This window comes from Corythoichthys intestinalis, chromosome 3, assembly GCF_030265065.1.
Source record: "Corythoichthys intestinalis isolate RoL2023-P3 chromosome 3, ASM3026506v1, whole genome shotgun sequence".
Classification (NCBI taxonomy): domain Eukaryota; kingdom Metazoa; phylum Chordata; class Actinopteri; order Syngnathiformes; family Syngnathidae; genus Corythoichthys; species Corythoichthys intestinalis.
In genome coordinates this window covers 39,008,021-39,035,774 of record NC_080397.1, presented here as the reverse complement: position 1 = coordinate 39,035,774, position 27,754 = coordinate 39,008,021, and the positions used below count along the sequence as shown (strand labels likewise).

The 27,754-nt window shown below is 39.6% G+C and overlaps 1 protein-coding gene across 4 annotated transcripts in view; it reads right to left on the bottom strand.

The window, feature by feature from the left end:
• The window catches only part of bicdl1 (BICD family like cargo adaptor 1), a 38,982-nt gene extending 14,615 nt beyond the window's left edge, over positions 1–24,367 (bottom strand). For all 4 annotated transcript variants that reach the window (XR_009062671.1, XR_009062672.1, XM_057831050.1 and 1 more), the window contains exons 1-2: positions 23,633–24,367; positions 19,348–19,563 (exon numbers count right to left, since the gene is read on the bottom strand). Coding sequence is in view for 2 of the 4 variants with exons in the window: in XM_057831050.1 (XP_057687033.1) it covers positions 19,348–19,563; positions 23,633–23,989 (573 nt within the window). In the remaining 2 variants the exon portion in view is untranslated. The remainder of the gene's footprint in view (positions 1–19,347; positions 19,564–23,632) is intronic.
• Positions 24,368–27,754: the final 3,387 nt, after the last annotated feature.

Here is a 27,754-nt window from a genome sequence, read left to right as displayed (position 1 = left end):
TACTACTCTGTATGACATAGAGGGAGACAAACAACTGTTATCATCACCTTGACGGGAAATTCATCGGCGATGTTTATACTGCGTGTCAATCCTCCCACTCAATTCTGTTCCCGTAAATGATAAAACAACCGTTCCCACGAAAGCAGCAATTTGCCCAAATGTTGGGCTTTCTTCCAGAAGCACTAAATAGAACATTTATACTTGGGTAATCAAGTGCTATAGCATCCCTGCCTGCATCAGCAAATTTTATGGGATCATCACACCTGACTGTGCTTGATTAGCATATACTGTAGCTGTTCTCAGGAAGCTGCCAGTTACAGTACACGATGATCATTGGCATACAGATGACATTAAAGAGACACTATGTGCATCCCAGGCAAATGAATGTTGTTTGATAAATTGAAACCAGAGGTGCAAATTCAAAGCATGACCATATTTCTGACCTCTATGACCTTCGACCCTTTTATCATTATAGAGCGGTACTTCTAAATACGAATTTGCAGTAATTTGTTCTAAGACCTGGTTTGTACAGTGGGGCAAATAAGTATTTAGTCAACCACTAATTGTGCAAGTTCTCCCACTTGAAAATATTAGAGAGGCCTGTAATTGTCAACATGGGTAAACCTCAACCACGAGAGACAGAATGTGGAGAAAAAAAAAAAAAAACAGAAAATCACATTGCATGATTTTTAAAGAATTTATTTGCAAATCATGGAGGAAAATAAGTATTTGGTCAATACCAAAAGTTCATCTCAATACTTTGTTATGTACCCTTTGTTGGCAATAACGGAGGCCAAACATTTTCTGTAACTCTTCACAAGCTTTTCACACACTGTTGCTGGTATTTTGGCCCATTTCTCCATGCAAATCTCCTCTAGAGCAGTGATGTTTTGGGGCTGTCGTTGGGCAACACGGACTTTCAACTCCCTCCTCACCCTGTGGCGTCAAAATGATAACAAGAACGGTGAACAAAAATCCCAGAACCACATAGGGGGACCTAGTGAATGACCTACAGAGAGCTGGGACCACAGTAACAAAGGCTACTATCAGTAACACAATGCGCCGCCAGGGACTCAAATCCTGCACTGCAGGACGTGTCCCCTTGCTGAAGAAAGTACACGTACAGGCCCGTCTGCGGTTCGCTAGAGAGCATTTGGATGATCCAGAAGAGGACTGGGAGAATGTGTTATGGTCAGATGAAACCAAAATAGAACTTTTTGGTAGGAACACAGGTTCTCCTGTGTGGAGGAGAAAGAATACTGAATTGCACCATACCCACTGTGAAGCATGGGGGTAGAAACATCATGCTTTGGGGCTGTTTTTCTGCAAAGGGACCAGGACGACTGATCTGTGTAAAGGAAAGAATGAATAGGGCCATGTATCGAGAGATTTTGAGTGAAAATCTCTTTCCATCAGCAAGGGCATTGAAGATGAGACGTGGCTGGGTCTTTCACGATGACAATGATCCCAAACACACAGCCAGGGCAACAAAGGAGTGGCTTCGTAAGAAGCATTTCAAGGTCCTGGAGTGGCCTAGCCGGTCTCCAGATCTCAACTCCATAGAAAATCTGTGGAGGGAGTTGAAAGTCCGTGTTGCCAAACGACAGCCCCAAAACATCACTGCTCTAGAAGAGATATGCATGGAGGAATGGGTCAAAATACCAGCAACAGTGTGTGAAAAGCTTGTGAAGAGTTACAGAAAACGTTTGGCCTCCGTTATTGCCAACAAAGGGTTAGAGCAGGGCGGTAAATCGAAAATTTACCGTCACCGAAATTCTTAACGATGACCGACATAATTCTGACCATGTCGGTAGATTCGGTAAATTAATAAAACAAGAAAATATAGTCTTTTCATCCCGCTTTGATTCTGTGTTGTTCGTCTATGTTCATTCCCCTTTAAGAAGCAGTGAATGTGCTTACGTAGGGAGTCACGTGATCATCAGGAAGCCAATCAAACAAAAGCCCGGTAAGCTAACGCTAGCAGCTAACGCTACAAGCAAAACGTGATGGAGTGTGGCTTAAGGGAGGTTCACCAAACTTTCAACCGACATTTAGTAGACTCTTGGTGGCATCCAGACGGGCTTTCACCCGCTGTCCTCCTTTGTTCTCACGATTTCCGGAGATGGTGCTTTCAGTGCTTTCTACTGGTAGCCAGGCTAACGCTAGCTAGCGGCTAACGCTACAAATGAACGTTATGGAGTCGGATAGCGGCTCTAACCTTGTCGAAACGGCTGAACCTAATGAGTGGATTGGGCACGGACTGCATCTAGCAATTACTATGTGGCGTTATTTTGTATCTGTCTGTGTGTGATTCCTCTGATAGCTTTTGTGATGGTAAAGCATTCAGCATAAAGTACAATCCAACGGCAAAACTTACAGTGTTTCCCCTAGGATTTTTTGAAGCTGTGGTGGTGGGCTGCATCGGAGTCGGACAGCCTCACCATGTCGTGCCACAGCGAATTTTTTTTTCTTCATTTTTTCCCCCAAGAAGAACCATAACAAAGATATATTTGAAATATTTCATTAGCCAGGCTAATGTTGTACCTCTCAGCTACAGTACATGTATGTAAAATGCGTAGCTGATTACAGCTACGTTACCCGATGTACTAATGCGACTTTTTTTCTCGTGGCAATAGTACGACTTACATCTCGTAGTGACTCAGGGTTGGCAACCCAAACTGATGAAAGAGCCATATTTGACCCCAAAAAAAACACAAAAAAAACTGATACAGTATGTCTGGAGCCACAAAAAATTAAAAGCCTTGTACAAGCCTTATAAATATCGATACTAGCTATATTAGCCTACTATAGAAATGACTAAGTTGGCTAGAAATACGTAATTAGCCTTCATGATTAAATGTTTATTTTCCCTGCAGTGGATCCTATAGAGAATGACGCACCACGTGACTACTCTGTTGTACTATGCCACCACAAGTTTAACTTCATTACAATATTAATGAATTGAAAGAATGTTTGTGTCATGTTTGTCCTCCTAGAAATCCTATTAAAACAAAAAAATATATTTCCCTCCCCCATCTTTTTCCATTTAAAAAAAAAAAAAAAAAAAAAAAAAGCTCCGAAGCATCGCTAAAGAGCCGCATGCGGCCCGAGAGCCGCGGGTTGCAGACCACCGTCGTAGTCCTCCTTTTTCCTTTTATTTGACCCTCATAAGTACTACATTACCACAACAATAACAGTCCTTCTGTCAACTGACCCATTTAGAGCACTGGGGGAATTCTAATAGCCGTGTAAAGAGTTTTACTTGATTCGGTGAGAAGGTGAATAGTTTTTTCCCCGTTGTTCGTAAACTAAATTTCCACACAAAGGCACGTCGAGGTACCATTAACTTAGCAAGGAGAGGTATGAGAGTCATTTTTCGAGTGTCCCAGAGCTCGCGAAATTTGGGTGGGGGGGCGCATTTATCAAAGTTTCGTCAGCCGTAATTGTCTGAAGTTGGCGCGCCGGTGTTGTGCCGAAAAATAGCCACTCCACGTGAAATGTCCCCCCTGACGGGAGCGCCCACACGTCACTCGTACAAACAGCCTTTTCTTACCAATCGATGGAACCAGAAACGACGTTCTTGTACCGTGAATATGTATCATTTTACTCTGCTTGAACTGATAAATCGTTTACTGTGACCAACGCTCTGAAAATAGAGCAAGGCTTTATTTTGGGCCCCGCCTCTCCGCAGTCTCTCAGCGCAAGTTAGTCAAAGTTTGCTTTCCGTCCAAGACGGCCGTCCACCGCTCACTTTCGCCGAAAAGTCTGATCCAAATTATTGTAATGCCCCGGATATGGGCAAGAAGGAGAGAAGTCTGTATTTGCTTACCCACTTTATTGTGGTAACAATAATAAAGAAAAACAATAACAAAATAACAGCGGGCTGCTACGACATGCGACCGCTATCTCTCGCTATCTCGCTCGTTCTCCCATTCTTCCTACTCGTTCCCCTTGCGTCTCTTAAGGGGGGGGCCTGCATAGTTACGAACATTAGGCTACAATACACAATGAATAGGTGTCCGCTGAACTCCTCCCACTCGGCTGCCGCTAGTTTGAAGCGGCCTTAAATTTTTTTTTTTTAATTTAAATAAATAAATAAAATACATCTCATTTGCCAGGCGTGGCGGCTTTCATTTTAGTGTGGCGGTGCGCCACAATCTGTTGAATATAGGGGAATCCCTGACTTATAATGACCGAGAAATGGCCCCAGCTATTTTTATTGTGCGTGCATTTATTAAAAAATGCACTGCGGGGAAAAAACCCTTAAACCATAAAGTAAACACTTGTATTTAATAATTATGTCACAGCAGCCATTAACAATAAGTTGTCTTTTTGAAGTGTACTGTTCAAGCTGCAAGTCATTTGTGTTACAATTACATGTTTGCACAGGCATATTGATTTTGACAATGTACATTGTTCAAGTCACACACGCTGTTATAAATGTCATACTTGAATTCTTATTGCTTACAATACATTTTTATAAACTTAATGTTTAGACTGCATGTACAATTGTTAAATACAGTATATCAAATTGAATGCTGGTAAATAAATCAACAAGAAATAGTTAATCTGTATTTCATGCATTGATTCAGATTTTCAAATTATATAACAGTCCGCTTGGGCGAATTTATCGTCATTTATCGTTATCGAGATAAATCTGCTCAATTTATCGTGATACATGTTTAAGGCCATATCGCCCAGCCCTACAAAGGGTACATAATAAAGTATTGAGATGAACTTTTGGTGTAGACCAAATACTTAATTTCCACCATGATTTGCAAATAAATTCTTTAAAAATCAAACATTGTGATTTTCTGTTTTTTTTCCACATTCTGGCATGGTTGAGGTTTACCCATGTTGACAATTACAGGCCTCTCTAATATTTTCAAGTGGGAGAACTTGCACAATTAGTGGTTGACTAAATACTTATTTACCCCACTGTATATCGAAATGGTCGTATATAGAGCGGGAATTTCCATTAGAATACATTATAATTCGATTCATTCGTTCTGCAGCCCAAAAACTATGCCAAAACCTTAATAAATACTGCAGGTAACAATTGCAAATAGCAAGTACACATAGCAAAACAAATAAATTTTAAATATAAATAGGAATTATAATAATAATAATAGAGTTAGTCTCCGGGTTATGACGGACCTGACTTAGGCGATTTCGGACTTTACGAGGCCTGTGTCTCGTCATTCCTTTTATTTTTTAATTTTAACTTTTGTTTCGTGATGCATGCTTTTATTTTGGCGCAGGAAGGGTAGAGCAGGTTGTACTTCCGCACATGAGAACATTTACACACCCGCCCACCCAACACACGGCGGTGACGGCACACGCACACATAAGTACGCAGCTGAGTGAGGAGGTGACAGCTTGCGCACACATTTGTTGCTTGTGAAGCATCCAGAGGTGACGGCTGTATATAACCCCTTTTGTACTGTTTATTGTGCGTTTTCAATTGTGGTCGAAAACGCGTCTCAAGTATATGTAATTGTTTTTGATGATGTGCGGACGCTATCTGATACATGCTAATCGTTTGTTCTTGCTATATCAGCAGCTACTTGTACTTGTTTGAATTGCTGTTTTTGAAGATGAGACTGATTTAATTTCATATTAATATAGTTTCATTCTGCAAGTGTTGATGGAAATCCGTTTACATCGCCAGCGCAGGAACACAACTCGTTCATAAACCGGGGACTACCTGTACTACTACTACCTGTGCGGTTACGGGAAAACAATGAAATTGCGACGCTGTCATAAATCGTCGTATTTTGAGCATGTCGAGACAAATAATGAGTCAAATTTTACGTCGGATGTCAAAAGGATCTTATGTCGATGCGATGATATGTCGAGGTACCACTGTTACCACTATTACCTTGCTAAAATTTTTAATTAAAAAGGCTAGTGTGTTATAAAGTTATCGCGAAATTCCTTTTATGATCTCTGTGACCTTTTGACCTCATTACCCGAAAATGTATTCACCCCTTCTATTTGATATTACAAGCAAATCCTGCAAGATTGTACAGTTTTTCGTTGGCTTTTCGTTCTTGGGCTATCTTGAACACAAACATACACTCTAGACCAGGGGGGGTCGAACTGATCTTCAAGGGCGGTACTGCGACTCGTCTTTGTTCCAACTGATCCAACACAGACAGTTTAACAATGAGGTTTCTGCTGAAACAAGAAGCACCTGACTGCGATCAACTGAACACCAGATTGGTGAAAAAGTTTCCTCTTGATGGGTTGGAATGGATACCCGCACACACTGTGGCCCTTTGTGGAATAGTTTGCACACCCGTGGTCTAGACAACACACAGAATTTAATTTTTCTGATGTGTAATCGTGGAGAAAAGTAAATAAAAGCCAGTGTTTCAAGGAAGTGTCCAGCTTGACATGCAGGCAGACTTATCAATGCTTTACCATTTTAGCCAATAAAATGTGAGTATCCCAAATTACACACCGTTCCTTGGGTCCTTGCGACATCATTAATTCCCATCATAAAATGCACCTGTACTCCAGTGTGTATGCGAGGGTGTGACTGACATAACATACTGGCTGCGCCCGTGAGCGGTGGGATTTGCGATAATTCGCTGCCAGACTCTCTCTGTTTAATTGAATTGGATGCCCATCGTTGTCAATGGCCGGCGGCGAGTAATGACTATAAAGTTACTAAAAAAAACAACAACAAAATGGATTAGAGTGCTACCCGCAGCCATAACAAGTGTATTCCAGTTTTTTTTCCATCTTAATGTTATAATTTTATTAATTCATAAATAAATATATATATTTATATATGTAATAAAATACAATAATGATTAATAATTTAAAAAATGGTTATATGGCGGAAAACAGACAAGACTGAAAAAGCAGTTTCTGCTCTTGCACTCCTCTTTAAAAGAAACTGCTGTATTTTAAGCCAAAACAAATGTTATGTTTGATAGAACAATATGCCTATATGCTGCCATAGCGGATTCATGGCAAATTAAGCCCCCAAACTATTTTTAATTTGTCCGTTTTAGCCTGGAAACCCCATTGATAGACGTCATGCAACCGCTTTTGTTTCAACCTAGCCATAAAACGAAGGTAATTAATTATATTTATTATTCAAAATGTCTGTCATTTTTATCTTTGAATCAATAATTGATATCTAATATTTCATTTTAAAAAAAGGACTTTAGAAAATTATTCACTCGCATATTTTAAACTTTTAAACAAATGACGTCATAATGAAAAAAATTGTGTCTGTAAAAAAGTCACGGATATCTACCTCATAACTATCGCTTAATTGTATTGTTTTTTTTGTTACTGTCCAATTTTCTCCAAAATGTTAGATGATAAATAATCGATCCAAACAAAGGAAAATTGAAAAAAAATGTTTAAAAGGGTAAATATATGAAAAAGAAAATCTCGACCACTCCTTTATGTCTGCGATTTCTGCATCGCGACCCTTGTTATGTTACCATGTTTCACCCATAAAATCCCCCAAAAATCCAGCTGTGGCCATTCACAGCTGTGTCTTGACACCCAGTGATACATGCTACATGGAGATTTTGGATCGAAACAAGGTAGGTACGTGATAATATCTCGTTAAAGTCATGGCGTCTGTAATTCTGCTCTTGCGTGCTCTCACCTCCAGATATGGTTTTGCTGTTTAAAAACTTTTTTTTTTTTTTTTTAAATGCCCTCCTGTTCAAAATTTTTCGTTCCCCAGAAAATTGAGATTTTAAGCTTTCAAATGATGTATCACACATGCATATCAGACAATTTTAAAAGTTGGCCAAATTGGGGGTATTAGAACAGAACTTCAAGTCATTTGAGAGTTTTCCGCCATATATATGTATATAACTGAGACCTGGTGTCCACATATGTGCACTTAACATTTGGGTCATATAGGTCACACTTGTATAACAAATGTAAATATGTCTTTATGGGGTTATGTTTTTGTTTTCTTTTGTTAATTACCAAAAATAGTCATTTGCCTTATAAAGGATTAATGACATTCTGCTGGTTTTTGATGAGCTGTACATGTGGTCTGCTGGCTGCATGCACACCACACTTAATTAGAGCGCCTAAAAAGGGTACCAGAATTGCAATTATTTCTCTGCAGCTATTGAGAATTTAGTTAATGCAGCTTTTATTTCACCATAGTTGTGAGTAGGGACACACACAAACATCAACAAGGAAAAACTACCATTTGATTTAAAAATTGAGATTGTTTTATAAATCAAAACCTGTTACCTGCTGTGAGCAATTAACTTGAGTGAGGGGCTAACTTGTTCTGGTACTGTCTAAATGCATATGGCAAGGCTATTACCATGGATTATAGCCTAATCCCCTCTTTGTTGCATCTTACTCCATGGTTTACATCACTTCCTTTCAAGTGCCCTGCTACCAAAACCATCTTTTTGTAAGTAGTTGCAAACTCCGATATCATTCCTGTTGCCTTTGTTGTTGTTGTTGTGTTCGAATATCCAAAACATTGTGTAAAATATACATGTTTTTAGTGTGGTTAACCAGTTACAACATAATACTTTGGGCCTCTACTACGCCATTTTCACATTGGTCATGATGAATAGTGGTATTTGGTAAAAAAATAAATAAATAAAATTGAAAACAAATGGCCTAAAAAGTTTTAAAAAGCGTATTTTACGTTTGTGATAGAGTAAGGGTTAATCCAGTAGCGGATCGACATGTGCTGATTACCGGTTTCAAGGTATACCGTGGTCTGAAAACATCACAGTTTCAAAATCTCAAAAACTACGTTATACCGTCCCTATAGTATTAGCTATTTTTTATGTCCCAAAAATGCACAGAGAAATCCCTTGCTTGCAACTGCCAGGCTCAACCCGCCCCCACCGGTTGTTGCTCAGTGTCAGTGAGTCAGCTGTGCTACACGATGTGCTGGAGGAGGTGAAACTCCTGAACTTTTTCCCCCATCGTAGAAAACGAAATCGCTGGTATGGGAATACTTCGGCTACAGAAAAGTTACAGACGGCCGCGGCTTAGAGGAGGAGGGCCAACCGAAACATTTGAGAAGGGTGGCTGCCGAGGAGGCAATACATCCAATAGGATTCGCATTTATACAAAATTAAAGTTTAGTAAACACTGTCATGAACATTTCCCACCAGCTACGAGAGTTAACTCCAGTGTGTTTAGTATGTCTAGTGGTGGTAAAACGTGTTTGTTTTTGTTTTTTTCTCTCTGGCAGCTGCCTGTGTTGAGAAAGAGAGTGTGCGTAATGTAAACATGATACAAGTCATACAAACATGCTTTATATGGAAAGTAATTCAATTATTTTTGTTCTGATAGTAATAATGTTGAGCTGTGGCTGTGGGTTTAGACTCACCTAAAGAACTGCATTTAATTTCATTTAGAATATTTATGTTATTTTTTGTTATTTTTTTAAATGTATTTTAACTTAGCAAATTGGAACTTAAGTATAATGTTAAAATGTTTTGAAAAATAAAAATCCTGTTCAGTGGAAACAAGTTTTAAACCCAGATATCTCAAAGTAACACAGTTTAGAGCTGTAATATTTTTTGGTTTAAAGTGCGTTCGACAGGATAAAAAAAGTCTTAAATAGCATTACTATGTGAATTACAATCATATTTTGAGACGATTCGACTATATACAACAATTTGGCAAAGCGCAGATTAAGAGAAATTAGTCTATTAATCTGCCGTTTGGCCATGCCTACCATTATAGGACTCTAGCGTCCTCAACAGGAGGATGACGTCGGCAGGGTCATGGTTTCATCTGATTCAGAATTCAGCCCCTAGAGGGGGAATTGTTCAGAACGAGGAAAATGCGACGAAGAGAGCCGCAAAATGTCATTGTTTCAGTCTCTCTACTCCAATGTTTTTACAGGATATTCTTTTTATCGAAGTATTTTCCCCCAATTGCTATATAAATGGTATGGTCTTGACAAATAACAGTCTTGTGCTAAATAGAATATGAACTAATAAAAATGCATTTATTCAGTACGATATGACAAAATTACTCCATAATAGTCAAAACTGTCAACTTCACCTTGACTGTTTCACCTCCCGAATGATATTTTATGCCACCGTAGTTAGTAAGGCTTTTGTCGTTTCCCTGCCACGGCTTCGGAGAATGTAAACAAACCAAGAGGCGTGACAGCTAGCCAGTGACGTCTAAAGTCTTATTTGAAGTGTAAAGGGAAAAATTTCACCAAAAATGCCGGATCATCTCACACAGTGGCGGGGTTGTCGATTGTCTTTGCCGATCGGCAACCCGCCCGTCAGCGAGCAAGTTACAGCTCATTCCCCTGCTACGGTCAGGAGAGCTCGCCGGGGAAGCAGCTGGAAAGTACCTTCGTACATCGGTGAGCGCGTAGCTGCCACATGGTCAACACGAATATGGCATAAAATAATTCTCTACTACACGGCGCAGACGTAAGCAGAGAGCTGCGTGCAGTTGTTGTGCAGCTAACATAGCAGGATGTGTCTGAGGAGAATTCTTCTATATGTCGGTCCATGATCAAACGTAAGTAAATAGTCCTTTATTTAAATAAAGTTTGTAGTGTTTACTTTGTAATCGCTGTAGCCGCGGCCATTTTTAATACAAAGTTGCAATTTCTGATGGGGTTGAAAATTTGACAGAAGAGGGCAATAAGCCGAGTATAAAGGGGGGTGTGCACACAAGCCGCCGGAGGTCGGCCGAGGGATATTCTCTGTGGACAATCAGCAACAAAATGCAAGCAACCTCCGTATTAAAATGTGTGACATGATCCCAGTATTTGACATAATATAAAATACGATGTTTGCTCACTTCCTCGTAAATCCAATGGTCCCAAAGTAGTCGGGCTTGTTTTGGCCAATATCCGCGGTGAACGGGAAGCTTTTGAAACCCAAAAAGGCTCACACGCCTCTCCCTGGTGCAGCAACAATTTTCTGCAGCTGTTTGGCTGGCGTGATGGCAAAAATAAAATAAATAATCCGCAAAATCAGCTGAATCCGCAGTCCATCTTCATGCTATAGAGCAATGCTTTATTGTGAGATGCTGACCCGGGTGTCGTCACATTCGCATTCGTCCTCAACCCGAGACTGAAGCCATAAGTCACTCACTTTCATGGCGCAGGATTCAAAAATTGAATATATAAAACGATCACTTCCACTCACATTCAAGCTGTCCATTTCATTTAGTTAGTTGAAGTCTGGAGATACACTTATCAGAGCACGATAAATCCTTAAGTTACCTTACAGTAACGGGCCGTGTGAATCATCCATAAGGTCGGGTTTTTGGATCACACACATAATTTGTTTATTCAATCAAAGCTGCTAAAATTTAACGATCTTGTAAAGTATAATACATCAATAATCCTCTATAAAGCATTCAACAAAGTATTACCAATTAAGTTACAAAACTTTTTTACAATGAAAGAAGTCATAACTTAAGAGGATATGGAGACTTCTTAATACTAAAAATTTGAACAACTCGTAAATGTTTTTGTGTGTCTGTGTGTGGAGTGAAAATTTGGAATAATCTGGGAATGCAACACAAGCGATGCCAAACTATCTACAGATTTTAAAAGTTATACAAACTTATGGTCTGGTCACAGTATACTGATATAAGGTCTTAATTACATCAATAAATTGTCTTGGTATGAGTGCTGGTTGTTTCTTACCATTGCTGGTATATTGTCTGTGACCGTTGTTGGTATAGTTATTGTTGCCATTTATAATTTGTTGTCCTGTGTGTGAGGCCTTTACCATTGTTGGTATGGTTTTACTTTCATTTACCATGTTGGTATGAAATTGATGAAACTTTTAACTCGTAGTTCTCGTAGTTGAGTGTTATTGCACTTTCTGTGTTGCAAATGAAACATTTAAAGCTATTGTTTCATCCTAATTAGATACTCATCAGATGTTTTCATTTAAAGAGTCAACAATTAGAGGATTGTTGGAACAAATGGAAATATCATGTGTTCCCCAGAGGGAGTTTATGTTCTCACCATCCAATCAGAGTTGTAACAGTTGACATCACTTAGTGACAACCCATTGCTTGGTAATGAAAGGCAGGGAGGAGATGGGTGAACGCAAGCCAATTAGAAAAAGGGTGGAATAAACAACCAAGCACTGTGATTGACCTCATTTGTTCTATTATGCAAGGTTGCCATCTTGCGCAAAGGAAATGAGTCGTGAGATCTGTGTTGACACAGTCTACTAACTCTTAGGAATGTTGCACAGTAGCAGTAAACATAACATAAGTTTTCCCTGCTAGGGAAAATTTGTCATGAATATTTACACGTTACCGCATTGTTGTACAGCTGCATCAATGGATTGGTTCTGCGTTCTTTTTTAATAAAATATGAGGATGCCTTTGGGGCAGTCGCTGATTTTAATAAAAATCTGATGCAGATGAGAGGAAGCCTGGGCGCAAGATACAATTTAAAACATGACAGAACAAATAGAAGTCGGTCATCAGCATTTGTGGCGCAGCAAACCTCTTTTCTCAAACGACGGATCAATGTACACATGATGCTGTCGACAATATTGTAAAGAGGGATTTAAATGTTTAGTGTTCGGGTACAAAGCTCTCAGGCATTTTGCCATGTGCCATTTGTACCCTTTCCTGGCCTCTTTGCTGTGGAGGCTTGGCTCTACCAAGCGAGCATCAAAGCATCGGCAAATAGTCAACGTAAAACGGTGCCAATAAAGTGATTCGGTGTAGCGATTCCTGACAGACTAATGCCCTAAGTCACTAGTTTTGTGTTGCTCATTGTTTGTGCTCATATAGATTCACTGTGTCCTGAATATACCCCCTTTTTTTGGCAAACTGCTGCAGCTAAAAATCAACTGAGAGAACCACCAGCGCAAGAGAAGCAATACGGAGAATGGATGGATGGATAATTCAAGTTGTGCTTTTGCAAATATTGTAAATATGTATATATGTAATAGTCCCAGCAAATCATTATTTTTTTCCCCCTAATTCTTTTGTTCCTCTCTTTAAATCAGCTTGATGTCAAGATGGTAAATTAAAGCTGCAAATTACTCTAAAGACAAGCCTACTAGGTAGTTATTGCAGAAGGCTAACAAATTTCCATGTTTCAGGATTAAAGTAAGACCATGTCCTATCTAAAATGCTGCTCTGAGACCTTTTAATGTGCTAAATCGCAAACAACAACCAGGGATGCTAGCTTAACAATGGCCGAGACAGAGCTCAAAAAGCCCTGCTTAATGAAAGTTAAACTGATTGTGCACATTCTGTTGCCTTTGTGACTTGGGTTACAACACAGTTCATTTTCGTGGTGCAGTTATTCCTCTGCTGCAATAGACTAATCTGAGTAGAGATTTGTGGACGTCACTTTCTAGTGGTGGTCGCCATGACTGGGGTGTTAACACACCTCAGTAGCAACCCAGCGTCAGATAGTATAAACAGTAACATTAGCTGCTGCTAGAGTTGCCAACTCCCTGAAAATAAAAATAAGGGACACCTCATTGGTAGAGCCGCCCAGCCCGATAACCGTCACTTTAAAATAGAGAACATGCTGAATAAATGTACAGTATGATAATGTTACATGATGCATGAACAACAAAATGCGAACGTGGCCGATATGTTAACGTAACATAGCTATAAAGAGTTATTCAGATAACTATAGCATAATAAACATGCTAACAAGTTTACCAAACCATCACTGTCACTCCAAAACACCAAAATAACATGTGAAATGATATAATAATGCGTTAATAATTTCACACATAAGTCGCTCCAGAGTACAAGTCGCACCCCCAGCCAAACTATGAAAAAAACTGCGACTTATAGTCCGAAAAATACGGTATTCTTTTTTATTTTTATTTTTTTCTATTAATAAATTGTAATATAACAATGTTACTCAAACCTGATTAGGTGCATATTTGAGTGATATAAGCACGTCAAAAAACAACAGTTATTGGCAATGTATTTTAATACTTGTTAAAAAGTGCAACCATAGACAATGAGGTGCGTTCAAAGTCCCCTCAGCAATAAGAGTTTCACAAATAATCACTCCAAATATAATGTCAAAATTAGGGATGTCCCGATCCAGGTTTTTGCACTTCCGATCCGATACCGATATTGTTTTGCACTTCCGATCCGATACCGATACTGGCCGATACCGACCTATCTGAGCATGTGTTAAAGTTTAAAGTTATTTAGCCTCCTTACTTAGTTGTCAGACTCATGTTGAAAAAGGTTTTAGTACCCTTGATAACAACTAGCCAGCTGAATTAGGTGAGTTTGAATAACACACAGCGGTTGGTAACAAAAACTGACCTGTTTATTCAGTGACAAACACAAAACATTATAAATAACAAACAGAAATGGCATAGTCAGTCAGTAAAACGTGCAAATAATATTGTAAACTGTCTAAAAAAGCACCAACAACCTCAGTGGAAAATCCCACAAATCCCCCAAGCTATTGGATGCTTTTAATGTTTCGTGCATTAGTTACAAAAATTGTATAAAAAGCCTCTTAGGTTTAAATAAACAACTATTTCAGTATCAAGTTAACATTTTAAAACAGTAAATAAAATACTCAAGTCCCCATTCTGTATCAGCAGCTTTAAACTACATTTAATTCATTTAATTTTGCGAATCAACTGTTAAAGTTGTTAAAATTGCTCCCGTTATTCCATAATTTCCCTTCTGTCTACTTTCGACATGTGAAAGTTTAAAAACTGTTTTGAAGATAGAGTCAAGTCAAGATTTTGCTGATTTAGGAGTATTTTAGATAAAAAATTAATTAGGTTCGCTTGGAAGGGTCACAACAGCCTCCTAGGGAAGTCTTCTGCTTTAAGATGGCGGCTGTTTACTAACGCATCTGGTTTTCAATACTTCAATGTTGCTAACATAGTCGAGTCTGTCGTGTAGCATCTGGTTCTATATACATATGATATCTATTATCTCCAGTAAAACGACGTTGACGTAGTTTGTTGCGGCTGTCAGCAGAAGTCAGGTATTCTTCTGTTTTTTATCTAGCGGCATGAGTTGAGCTAAAGCCGTGAGTTGAGCATTGGCATTACCCGGGTCTAAGACAAGTTATGTTTACTTTCGGGACGCAATGCGGTGAGTTTCTCATTGCGTCCCGAAGACCGCGCTGTGTATTAGTTCCGCTTTACTTGACATATTTAAATAATCGGAATTTGGATGTTTGTGAATCGTTCTCGAATCTTCAGCGGCCGAATCGCGTGTTGGATGGTGCGTATTTACTCACGTGAGATAATGGCTCGTCATCCAGAATGAATTCTTTGGCAATGACTCTTGTTATTCCCTGGGCTTTGGGACTGTCGAGTGCCAGTTTGTCACGCATAGCAATAGTTTCTGCCAGTTTTAGTTGCGTAGGACCTTTCTTTTTGTCTTCGGTTTTCTTAACATACTCCTCATATTGTTTGTGGTGGTATTTCGCTAAATGCTTGATTAGGTTGGTTGCATTAAAACTTCTTACAGCTTTACCACTACGCTTGACTTTATTGTGGCATATGTTGCTCTCTGCCTCTTGGTCTTTGTCGTCCTTTAAGGTGAAATGATCCCACACAGCTGACATTCTTACCGATAAAGTCTCTCGGTAAATTGGGAGACGGTAATGTAGTGTGTTGAAGGTGTGCCGTAAAATGCGGGCCGGATTTTAGGGAAACCGAAGCAAAAACTAGAATGGATTATGTAAATCGGTGCGCTGGAAAACCCGGACCGGACTTTAAAAAAAAAAAAACTGGATCGGAAGTCTGGATCGGAATTTTTCCCGTGTTCCGATCCGATACCGATGCGCATTTTTTTGCCATATCGGCGTCCGATCCGATCCAAATATCGGATCGGGACATCTCTAGTCAAAATGCAAATAAAATTGAGAGAACACAAAAATATAGTACAAATAGTGAAAATAAAGTACACATGAACACTGAACATGCGTTTTACTCAAGCTCCACTCAAACTTCTTATCGCCCACATTCTATGTTGTCTTTCGGTATCATAATGACAACCCACAGTTCCTCTACCAACGAGTTAAGCAGGATTGTCATTGTTCTGTCAGCTCATTGGTCAGAAGACTGGAGAGGCGGGGGAATGTGTTCCCCTACATATTCTTGAAAAGCATCATAGCAGTATTTGTTCGTTGTACAAATCAAACACTATTTTCGATTTTCATGACAATACAGGACAGAGTGCGTCCCTTGCAGTGTTGTTAATAACGGCGTTAAAATATAACTGCGTTACTAACGCATTATTTTCTTCAGTAGTGAGTAATCTAATTAATTACTTCTCTCATCTTGGCAACGCCATTACCATTACTGAGGCGTGAAAGGCGTGCGTTACTATGCGTTACGATGTTGGTTGACTGACGCGAGAAAAGTCTGAAAAAGACGGACTCACGGAGACGAGAGAGCAGAGCAGGAGTGGGGAGGAGGCAAGGGAATGTGACGCCTTTGCAAGCGCGATGCTACTATGCTAGGTGGCTCCAATAATACCTGACTGTAGCCGATAGCCTACAAACTACGCCCACATGATGCTTCGGTAGATATCACATACAGTATATGCAGAACTAGATGCAAATGACAGACACGGCGGCATTAGCAACATGTATAATAAAGAACTAGATGCGTTAGTAAACAGCCGCTATCTTAAAGCAGTAGACTTCAAAGGAAGGCTCTGTTGTAGAGAACCTTCCGAGCGAACCTAAGTAACTTTTTACCTAAAATGCTCCGAAATCGGCAAAACTTAAATCGATCCTTAAATGATGAAACAGTTTTAAAACTTACACATGTCGAAAATAGACAGAAGGGAACTAATCCAATAACGGGAGCAATTTTAACAACTTTAACGGTTGATTCACAACATTAAATGACTTCCACACATAGCAAAGGTTACTATCTAGTTATCGCAATATCCGCAATACCCCTGCGTCTAGTTAAATTTAGGGTAAAGAATTGGGTTAGGGCCAATTGTCCCAAAAACCCTTTAAACTTCACATTGTGTGACCTGTTTTTTTTTTTTTTTTTTTTTTAAGAAAAAAACATGAAAATTATCACCAGTTACTTTGCCAAGTAACTAATTACTCTGACATTCAGGTAACTGAGCTACTAATGCAATTACTTTTTGGAAGAAGTAATTTGTAACTGTAATGAATTACTTTTTAAAAGAAAGATTAACAACACTGGTCCCTTGCAAGCTTAATATGGGACACGTACTTTTGTTTCTGAATACGGGACTATCCCATATTTAAATGGATGGTTGGCAACTCAAGCATCTGCTCGCGGCACATTCCAGCAATGGCGGACGGGGTATCTCTGGTCGTTTTGCTCGAGTTAGTCTATAGCAGTACTTCTCAAATAGTGGGGCGCGCCCCCCCAGGGGGGCGCAGAGCGATGCCAGGGGGGGCGCGTGTGACCTCGGGGAATATGCTTTTTTTTTTTTTTTTTTTTTTTCCCCCCGTACTGGAATAAAGTGTACTTGCACATCCACTCAGTGGGTGGCAGTGGCGCTTTCATTTTCAGAGTGCACGCAGTATTTTTGAACTAAGAAAGAGCACTCAGCACACACAGAAAACAGATATGAAGAGCAGTGTGCCGCCGCCGTTTTCGAAAGCCGTTTTCCAACCGGACTCACTCATGCAGCGACTCACTGTCTTGTCCGATTCTCATGTCGCCGCCCGAGAAGTGCCATTTTCGGCATGGGATCGTCACGACGACCGCCCTCACCTACGGTTCTACCTCGGCCGCCGAGAATGCGCTTTTTTCGTGCCGTTTGCCTTTTAGCTTTGACTTTTAATACAGTGGGTGATGGGAAAGACCACTGTTTACTGTGTCTAAAAACAATTATAGCGGACAGCCAGAAGCCAAATCAATTAAGACGCCACTTAAAGACATTAGACCCAATCTCATTGATAAGCCGCTTGATGTTTTTCAGCGAAAACGTGCCGAATATTGCCAACAATCGTCCTGCTTTGTCAGTGTTATATCAGTAAACTACTGAGCATTGTTCGCATGCTCATTGCAAAATAACTCCACACTATTGCAAAGGAGGTAATACTGTGAGCAGCACAAATAAAAACTGTCATTCTGTCCAAGGACACTCTTTTTTTCTTTTATTCAGTTTTGTTTTTTCGGTCAAATTTTTTGACATATTGTCCTCATGAGTGAATGGTTCTAATCAATTTTAATTTGTTATTATTTACTGATTTTATTACATTTTATTTTTCTGTATCAAATGGTCAAAAATGTACCTTGAGTGTGTTTTTTACAGTTTGGATGTGACTTTTTTTTTTTTAAAATTTCAGGCAAATTGATGCGCGTCAAGTCTTCTCTGTTACTAACAAAACAATGTTAATAAAGTTATACTTTATTATAAGTTGATCTATGTTACTTTTTTTCTTTAGAAGAAAAAAAGACAATGTTAAGCTGATGCGTATTTATAATAGTAATTTTATAGACAAATGATACTATTTACAGTGGCGGCAGAGAGTTTGGGGGGGCGCGAAACATTTACGTCTCCCTTGGGGGGGCGTAACAGAAAATAATTGAGAAGCACTGGTCTATAGGGAGTCAAGCCCCTGTGCACCTGGCTGCGCTCTTATGTCTACACGCAATCCACAACAGGCAAACCACCGTTTGGCACCAAATTTATGGTTGTTACCACAAAGTACGTTTGAAGTGTCCAAGATCAATGTGTCAATGCATGAGACACAAGTCTTATTCATGTCAAGCAAGGGTTCAGCCAAGGGCTGTAGCTGGTCATTTGGGCCAATTTTGACAAAAGGTAAATAAAGGGACAAGTTATTTATTCTCATACACATTCTAATGTATAATGTAGACCAATTTGGTTTAGTTCAGTTCAATAAATGTCTTAATTTTAATGTTATAGATAACAAGTAAATCGAATAGTCACATCCAGAAAAATTCTGAGTTATCAAATTTAGGCTATATCACCCAGCACTATCTGGGTCCAATTCCTACTAATGATATTCATAATAATTGCTTTGAAATACTTTTTAATATTTTGAGAGGTATTGCAGCACGCAGGGCAGCCAATCACTCTAAATTATTCATCAAGATGAGCTTCAGAAGCACACCTTTCACACTGATGAGTTGCAGTGAAAATGACCAACGAACTGATGGCAAATGGTGCCCCTGTGCACCTGGCTGCGCTCTTATGTCAAGCAGGCAGATTTGAATTGGTTGTGAGACTCTTCACAACCAATGTAGGAAGAAATTAACATGTGAGCTGTCTTTGCATGGGGTTCTCTGTAGCGTGGACGAGCACTTAAGGCCATGTGACGCAAAGCCCAGACTAATTAAATCTTCCATGCTACCTGAAGCTTTATATCCAAAGCACACACATGCAGTTTCTCACCCTTCGAAGTTGTTCCAGCAATCGATGGTTTTGTTCGGATAGCTCACTGATGGCCTTGGTTTTGTCCCTGTCAGCCTCTCTTAGCTGGACCTGGTGTTGCTCCAGTTCTCCCTGCAGCTGCTGGACATCAGTCTCCAGCTCGGCCACGCGGCCCTCCCACTCCCCCTCTCGATTTTCCAGACGCCAACGCAATTCATGCTTCTCTTGCTCCAAGTGCTGCCAGAAGAGACATGAAATTACTCATAACAGTTACACCAACATACATTAAAACATTTGAATACAGGATTCTTGGTAACACTTTACAATAAGGGTCCCTTGATTAACATTAGTTGATGCATTTTTAGACAATAACTCATGTTTAAGTAACATGACAATAATTCATTTAATCCCTTATCTAACATTTATTAATATATTAACATGAGTTAATGCATTAGTAAATGCATTTTAAGACAATAATGTTTAAGTAACATTACAATAATTAATTTAATTGCTTAGCTAATATTTATTAATATATTCATTAACATGAGTTAATGCATTAGTTAATGCATTAGTTAATGCATAACCGGATAGTAACTAATAGTTTGGTAAAATTTAAAAAATATATACTGTAGGCCTATATAGAGTTAGGGTTTAGGGTTGGTGTTTGTTACCTCAAGCATTTATAATTTCTTAGTTAAGGGACACATGTGCTACACTTTACAATAAGGGTCCAAAAAGCATTCAGTAATGGTTAATAAAGGTTGGGAGGGGGGACTTGAGAATTTCTTAGTTAAGGGACACATGTGCTACACTTTACAATAAGGGTCCAAAAAGCATTCAGTAATGGTTAATAAAGGTTAAGAGGGGGGAACTCAAGCATTTATGATTTCTTAGTTAAGGAATACGTGTGCTATACTTTACTATAAGGGTCCAAAAAACATTAAGTAATGGTTAATTAAGGTTAAGTAATACTTATGAGGTACATTCACGTGAACTAATACCATACTTAAGGTTAGGTTATAATATATACAGTTGTGGTCAAAAGTTTACATACACTTGTGAAGAACATAATGTCATGGCTCTCTTGAGTTTCCAGTTATTTCTACAACTCTGATTTTTCTCCAATAGAGTGATTGGAACAGATACTTCTTTGTCACAAAAAACATTCATGAAGTTTGGTTCTTTTATGACTTTATTATGGGTTAACAGAAAAAGTGATCATATCTGCAGGGTCAAAAATATACATACATGGATCTGAAAAAGCGAATCATTGACTTGAACAAGTCAGGAAAGTCACTTGGAGCCATTTCAAAGCAGCTGCAGGTCCCAAGAGCAACAGTGCAAACAATTGTTTGTAAGTATAAAGTGCATGGCACTGTTTTGTCACTGCCACGATCAGGAAGAAAACGCAAGCTATCACCTGCTGCTGAGAGAAAATTGGTCAGGAGGGTGAAGATTCAACCGAGAATCACCAAAAAGCAGATCTGCCAAGAATTAGAAGCTGCGGGAACACAGGCGTCAGTGTCCACAGTCAAGTGTGTTCTGCATCTCCATAGATTGAGAGGCTGCCGTGCAAGAACGAAGCCCTTCCTCCAAAATCGGCACCTTAAGGCTCGACGGAAGTTTGCTGCTGATCACATGGACAAAGATCAGACCTTCTGGAGGAAAGTTCTGTGGTCAGACGGAACAAAAATCGAGTTGTTTGGCCACAATGCCCAGCAATATTTTTGGAGGAGAAAAGGTGAGGCCTTTAACCCCAAGCACACCATGCCTACTGTCAAGCACGGTGGTGGTAGTATTATGCTGTGGGGCTGTTTTCCTGCCAATGGAACTGGTGCTTTACAGAGAGTAAATGGGATAATGAAGAAGGAGGATTACCTTCAAATTCTTCAAGATAACCTAACGTCATCAGCCCGAAGATTGGGTCTTGGGCGCAGTTGGGTGTTCCAACAGGACAATGACCCCAAACACATCAAAAGTGGTAATGGAATGGCTAAATCAGGCTAGAATTAAGGTTTTCGAATGGCCTTCCCAAAGTCCTGACTTAAACCCCATTGAGAAATTGTGGACAATGCTGAAGAAACAGGTCCATGTCAGAAAGCCATCAAATTTAACTGAACTACACCAATTCTGTCAAGAGGAGTGGTCAAAGATTCAACCAGAAGCTTGCCAGAAGCTTGTGGATGGCTACCAAAACCTTCTAATTGAAGTGAAAATGGCCAAGGGACATGTTACCAAATATTAGCGCTGCTGTATGTATATTTTTGACCCAGCAGATTTGATCACTTTTTTTCTGTTCACCCATAATAAAGTCATAAAAGAACCAAACTTCATGAATGTTTTTTGTGACAAAGAAGTATCTGTTCCAATCACTCTATCGGAGAAAAATCAGAGTTGTAGAAATAACTGGAAACTCAAGAGAGCCATGACATTATGTTCTTCACAAGTGTATGTAAACTTTTGACCACAACTGTATAATACATTACTTAACATTAATTCACATATACTACATTACTACATTAATAAATAGTTATCAATGTATACTGGCACTAGTGATATTTTAAAATGAGAAACATTGCTCTGTGAGTCCTTGGGTGCTGCTAACCTAACCGTAATAGTCGAACTATAAGCCGCTACTTTTCCCCCTCATTTTGAATCCTGCGGCTAATAGCCCAGTGCGGCTTATTTATTGATTTATTTGGGTTAATAGGTAATGCTTTATTTGACAGAGGTGTTATATGACTGTCATAAGACCGTTACAACGACATGACACCACATGGTCATGGGTATTAATGATTGCTTATGACCGATGTCATTAAGTGCCATCGGGCAAATTATGTCACTCAATCCATCTATGGCTAGCTCGGATCTTTTACATCCATTCAAAATGAGACCATTTGCTGGATGATACTAAATTACATACTGTATGTTATAAGCATTTATTAGTGCTTATGACATTGTCATGTCATAATTATGATCAGTTTATGACAAATTAGGCAAATCATCCAGCAAATTATCTCACTTTTGAATGAATGTAAAAGATTCGAGCTGCACATCAATGGAGTTAGTTCCATAATTTGCTGGATGACACTTAATGACATCTGTCATAAATATTCAGTAATGCCTATGATAGTGTCATGTCATAATGACGGTTTTATAACAGTCTTATGGCGCTGTCAAATAAAGTGTTACCAAAATACTATAACTAGCAATTAATAAAACAACTGGAACAGTAACTGAAGAATTAATTAGCACAGAACATAAATTTGGATTGTTATTTAGATCTGTAGCGCTGCAATGCATGCTAGGAAGCATGTTGGACGACAGCTGTGGACAGCAGTTGAAAGCAGAGGTTGACTGTCTCCGCAAGGGAGCAGTGATGGTCAAACTAAGCTTCTTGAAACAATGATGGTGGTTCATTTGGTCTTATGACAGTCTCTCCTCTACTCATGAAAGTGTCATGTCATAATTATGACGGTCTTATGAGTGTTACCGGTTAATATGTTTTGGTTTAAATATCCCATAATACAGTGAGGACAGCTGCGGTTTATAGTCCAGTGCGGTTTACCTATTAACAAATGTCGTTTTCGTGCCAAATTTGGTGGGTGGCGGCTTACAGTCAGGTGCGCCTTACAATCCAAAAATTACGGTACATAGGTGCTAGGTGGTAACATATTTTCAGCAACACACGTTTGCAACGACAGTGTTCCTCTTAAGAGGAAGATAAACAAAGAAGTTAAAATTGGACGCAACAAAACAATTTAAAATCCAAAACATCAATGGGTCTGATATTGGGAAGCGGCTTACTTCTCTGAGCTGCATTATGAGGATGAATATGGATCAAAGGGCTGAACAGATGTACAGTAGATTCAGTGAGCCGTGTATGGTGAGAGGATTAGTCTCGTGTTTTTTCTCAGGGCACGTTGGCTCGTGTGAAGGATTTCAAAAACAAGAACAAAAGCCACAAGATGTTTATTATAAACAAACCCTTACTCCAATTCAGGCTCGAAGTTTGACCAAAGTAATTGTGATTTCTTCCCTGCAATACTTGGCTTACCAATAAATCAAGGCAAATGGCCACCTCTGTCAAAGCACGCCATGAAAAAGTATCTTGATAACTTTTGTTGTAAGCTGTCGACATGCTGTATTGATGAATTTTAATTAAGAATGTGAAGAATTAATCCCAAAAGAAAAGCAGACTGTTTGTACACAATTGTTTTACATCACTGCTAACGATGACCGTGGGCATTGTAAGTACGAAAAGCCAAACCTAAGAGCATTATCGATCGGTTAGTCGCTTCATTACCTCTAATTTGTCGTTGAGGTCTTTGTGCATTTTCTCATATTGCTTCGTCAAATCTTGGTTTCTCTCCAGTAAAGCTTTGCCGAGTTTGGCAGCTAAAACCAAATCCTTTTCCTTTTGTCGGAAGAGAGACAGCAAGTCGGCGTTCGCTTCCACCGAGAGCTCTCCCGCTTCATCCTGCTCCTCGCTGAGCATGGCCAGTTCCTCTTCCAACGCCACGCCGAGGCCTCCGGAGCCGACACCGGCGTGGCGCAGGCAGCCTCCGGGCTCACGAGCTGCCGGCTCCGCGGAGTCGCTGTCCAGCTCTAGTGGTGCTGAACCCGCGCCAGACGAGTTCAGGTCGAGGCAGAATGCAGACATAGTTCGTCTCCCCGGCAGACGAAGGACGAGCCACTGCTTTTTTCTTTTTCTTTTTTTTTTTACACCGAATAAACCCACCCTGCTTGGACTGGGTTGGGCTGACCGAAGTGGCCTGTCATCGAAAATTCATCCATTCTCTTCAACGACTCCCCGTCCTCGTCGTTAACTTATCACAGCGAACAACGCCTCCCTGCTGTGCGACTCACACAGAGATGAGAAATAACTAATGTTTTCTCATGATATAATCCACATCGATGCAGTCGGACGGTCAGCGACAAGCACGTCGCAGGGCTCCGGGTCCCTCATTACTGTAAGCCGGTTCCTCATGAGACAGTCTGGCGAAAAGACAGGAGCGCGCGATCTCGCCGCCTGCTCAATCCCGTCTCATGCCCTTCTTGAATGCGCGCTCCCGCCCCGCCGATGACGTCAGTTGCAACCTGTTACAAGCGGCTATCTTATTGGCTGACAAGGATAGCGCCATATTTTGGTGCTTCACACTCCAGCTGTGTATGACCTCCTAATGAGCACGAGGAAGCGCCTGCAGGCCGCCATCATGACAGCGTGAGTATGGACAGTAGATACATTTGTGGAGAAAAAAAAAAAAAAAAAAAACATGACGGCGATAGACGTCCTATCCTTTTAACTCATTCACTCCCAGCCGTTTTACTGGATTTTGACTGATTTTGCAAGGCCCACAAAAAATTCTGTTCTATTGCTATATAGACATGGAACCAGGGGTGAAAGTGGTTAGAATTTCTTGCCGGAACTCGACGGAGCCAGAAATTGTATGTGTGTATTTATTTTTATTTTTTATTGGGTATCAAAACTACTGAAATGCAAAGAAAACTGTTTTGGTCAGTTGTTTCTATAACACATACAAAAAACGGATTTTCATTCAAAATTGTATTTTTTCAATGACTTGCAAAATAAAAGTTAACAAAAAACAGCAAACCCAACCTCCATCTCCTAATTTTTATTTTCGCTCATTTCCTCACATAGTAAATGCCAAATCCTAACTACTTAAGAACATAAGATGTATATTAAAATTGAAGTTAATGTAAACATTTACTTTTTGTTGTGTTTTTCAATAATAAAGATATAAGTAACATACATTCAGAAGAAAAAGTACAAATGACTTATATTATGCAGAGTGAAATGGAATATATTAAGATCGCGCAAATATTGACTTTTTTAAATCAATAGGAAATGAATAAGTAGCCTAACATAAATGAAGAAATATAAGTCCAAAGTGCACATTGACAGCTAAGATGGTCTGAACCTCCCCATCAGAGCAAATATAACTACATATGATAAATAAGCCTCCTTAACTCTTGCCTTGCTCTGAAAGATTTGATCCATTTTCTGTTGCATCGCCCTTTTTTTGTCGCATCAATTCAACACTTTTTTTTCTTTCTTTTTTTGCTGTTTCAGAAATCATGCACATTTGAACCAATCAGAGCTAACTATCTCTGGTGATCACATGTCAGTATGTCAGCCAATTGAATGGATAAATGAGTCCAGGCGTTTTGCTTTGCTGCGTGCATTCGCACATTGACGTGACTCGTCATCGTCAGACTCAAATAACTGCAGCAGCTGGGGAAACCTCCATGCCGTCCGTGGAATAAAATATAAATATCGGTGGAAACGGATTATGCTACACAAGCCCTTTATTATGCTTGTCCTTAACACTTGTGTATGTAAATATGATGTTGGTAGATTGTTTCTTTTTGGAGATGAAATGCATGTGTGGCAGCTTTGTATTATTATTATTTTTTTCACATAGTGTTTTAACAGTTGCCGTCATATTTTTGGAATTAAAGCACCGTGCACCGGAACAGCATTCCGGCCCTGAATCTTATACCGGAACTGTGTTCCGGCCCTGAATCTTATATCGGAACTGCGTTCCTGACAGTTCTGGCCCACTTTCACCCCTGCATGGAACCCACCAAAAGAAAGATTAGACTCTCTTCTTTCAGCAGGAAAAAAAGTTAGTTCATATCTTTTCCATTCTTTAGGAATCAGCATTAAAAAATAGCTTAGTTTGAGCAATTTTCCAATTTCTGATGAAAAAAACAGAGAATTTGAACTTTTTGTAAACGCATACATTTCAAACATTACTTTGACTAACACAGCTATTTTTTGGTTTAGTTACATCCCAAACATCTGAATAATGGTTTTCTTTTACAAAGTAACATAAACAACAAGACAAATAGAGCTTTTAATAGCAAAGTAACAATTTATTTACTTCATTGAACTGAGCGATAACGCTGTTGTGGCTGCGACAGCAGGGGTAAAATTTTCCCTCATCGTCGCCTGTCTCATAAAGACAACATTTTTTTGAGTCTTTCTTTTGTGGTGACCACTGCCTCGTGGTGGAGTTCGCCTGGGGAACTTGTGTTCCTGGGGGGGAACTGGTTTGGCCAGCGCGTTTCCGGCTGAGTCGCGGGACACTGTCAACGGCACGGACTCAGCGACGTCCATTCAGTCGTCTGCCGCCGGCGTGCCGGCCGTGCGGCCCGGCCGATCGTTCCGTTGAATCGGTTTGCCAAATGCGCTACTGCCCTCCAGTGGCCAGTTTTATTGCTTTAAAATGGATTTTCAGCATTGTGCTTTGGAGCTAAGTTGAATCAGAACCTAGAGATGTCTAATGTGAAAAAAAAACGTAAAAGACATATTTTGGGACACTGAAACAATTAAAAATAGAACGTTTTTAAACGTTTTTTGGAGCAAATTAGTTAAACTGGGAGGTTTGGCAGTAGGGGTTTGACAAAATATCGAAATGGTGATATATCGTGATACTTTGTATCCCAAAAGGTTATCGATATGCTCCTGTCAAGAATCGAGATATCTTTTTAAAAAGGTGTCAATTAAAAAAAAAAAAAAGGCTGCCGTTGACGGTGCTCGACGCCCAATCAATTTAGACTGGGAATGTTCGTTCATTCAAAACCAGAGCATTCACAGTCATTCGGTCCAATTTTCGGGGCATTTACAGGTCCCTTGCTTTTCATTTTGGGGCATTTACAGGTCATTTCCTGTTGAGTTTGAGTCACTGCCAATTCATTTGGTTGATTCCCAGGTCACTTCCTGTTCTGTAATGCAAAATAAACAGCAAGTGACCCATAAAATACCCCAAAATCAACAGGGAGTAACTGAAAATCAACAGGTAAATGACCTTAAATGGTCCAAAATTACTCATTGCCTGGCAATGGCTGCCACTGAGAACCATAGACGTTCAATCTGTTTAAAGTGGGAGGGATGGCAACGAATGAACGGATGTTCATTCGCTGCCACCCTCCCAGTTCAAACGGATTGGACGTCTACTAGTGATAAACTCATTCCAATTCACAGCAGAAGCTTGTTTTTCTGTTTATTAGATTTTTGTAGAATATCCTAAAATGATTTCACTGCTATATACAGTCACGCTAAGGGCTAGGTATGGTCTCAATATTGGTAGGGACGATATAACAGCAAAACCTGCATGTACACTTTTTGCTGGGGACGGGACATTAATAAGACCAAACAGATTGGGTGAACGGGGGTCAGGGCTACATTTCTCACCAATATGAACCTAATGAATTGATAGGCTAAATGATTAATGCAAAATAAATCTATTGATTTATACTAACTTTCACACTGCAAATTTATAACATCCTAATCTGATATTTTTTCTTAAATCTCGTCGAATAATTTTCTCCATCTTGTTTTGAGTGTTAAAGGATAGTTAACAGATTATTGCTTCAGATTCTTCCTCTTACTTTAAGTGAA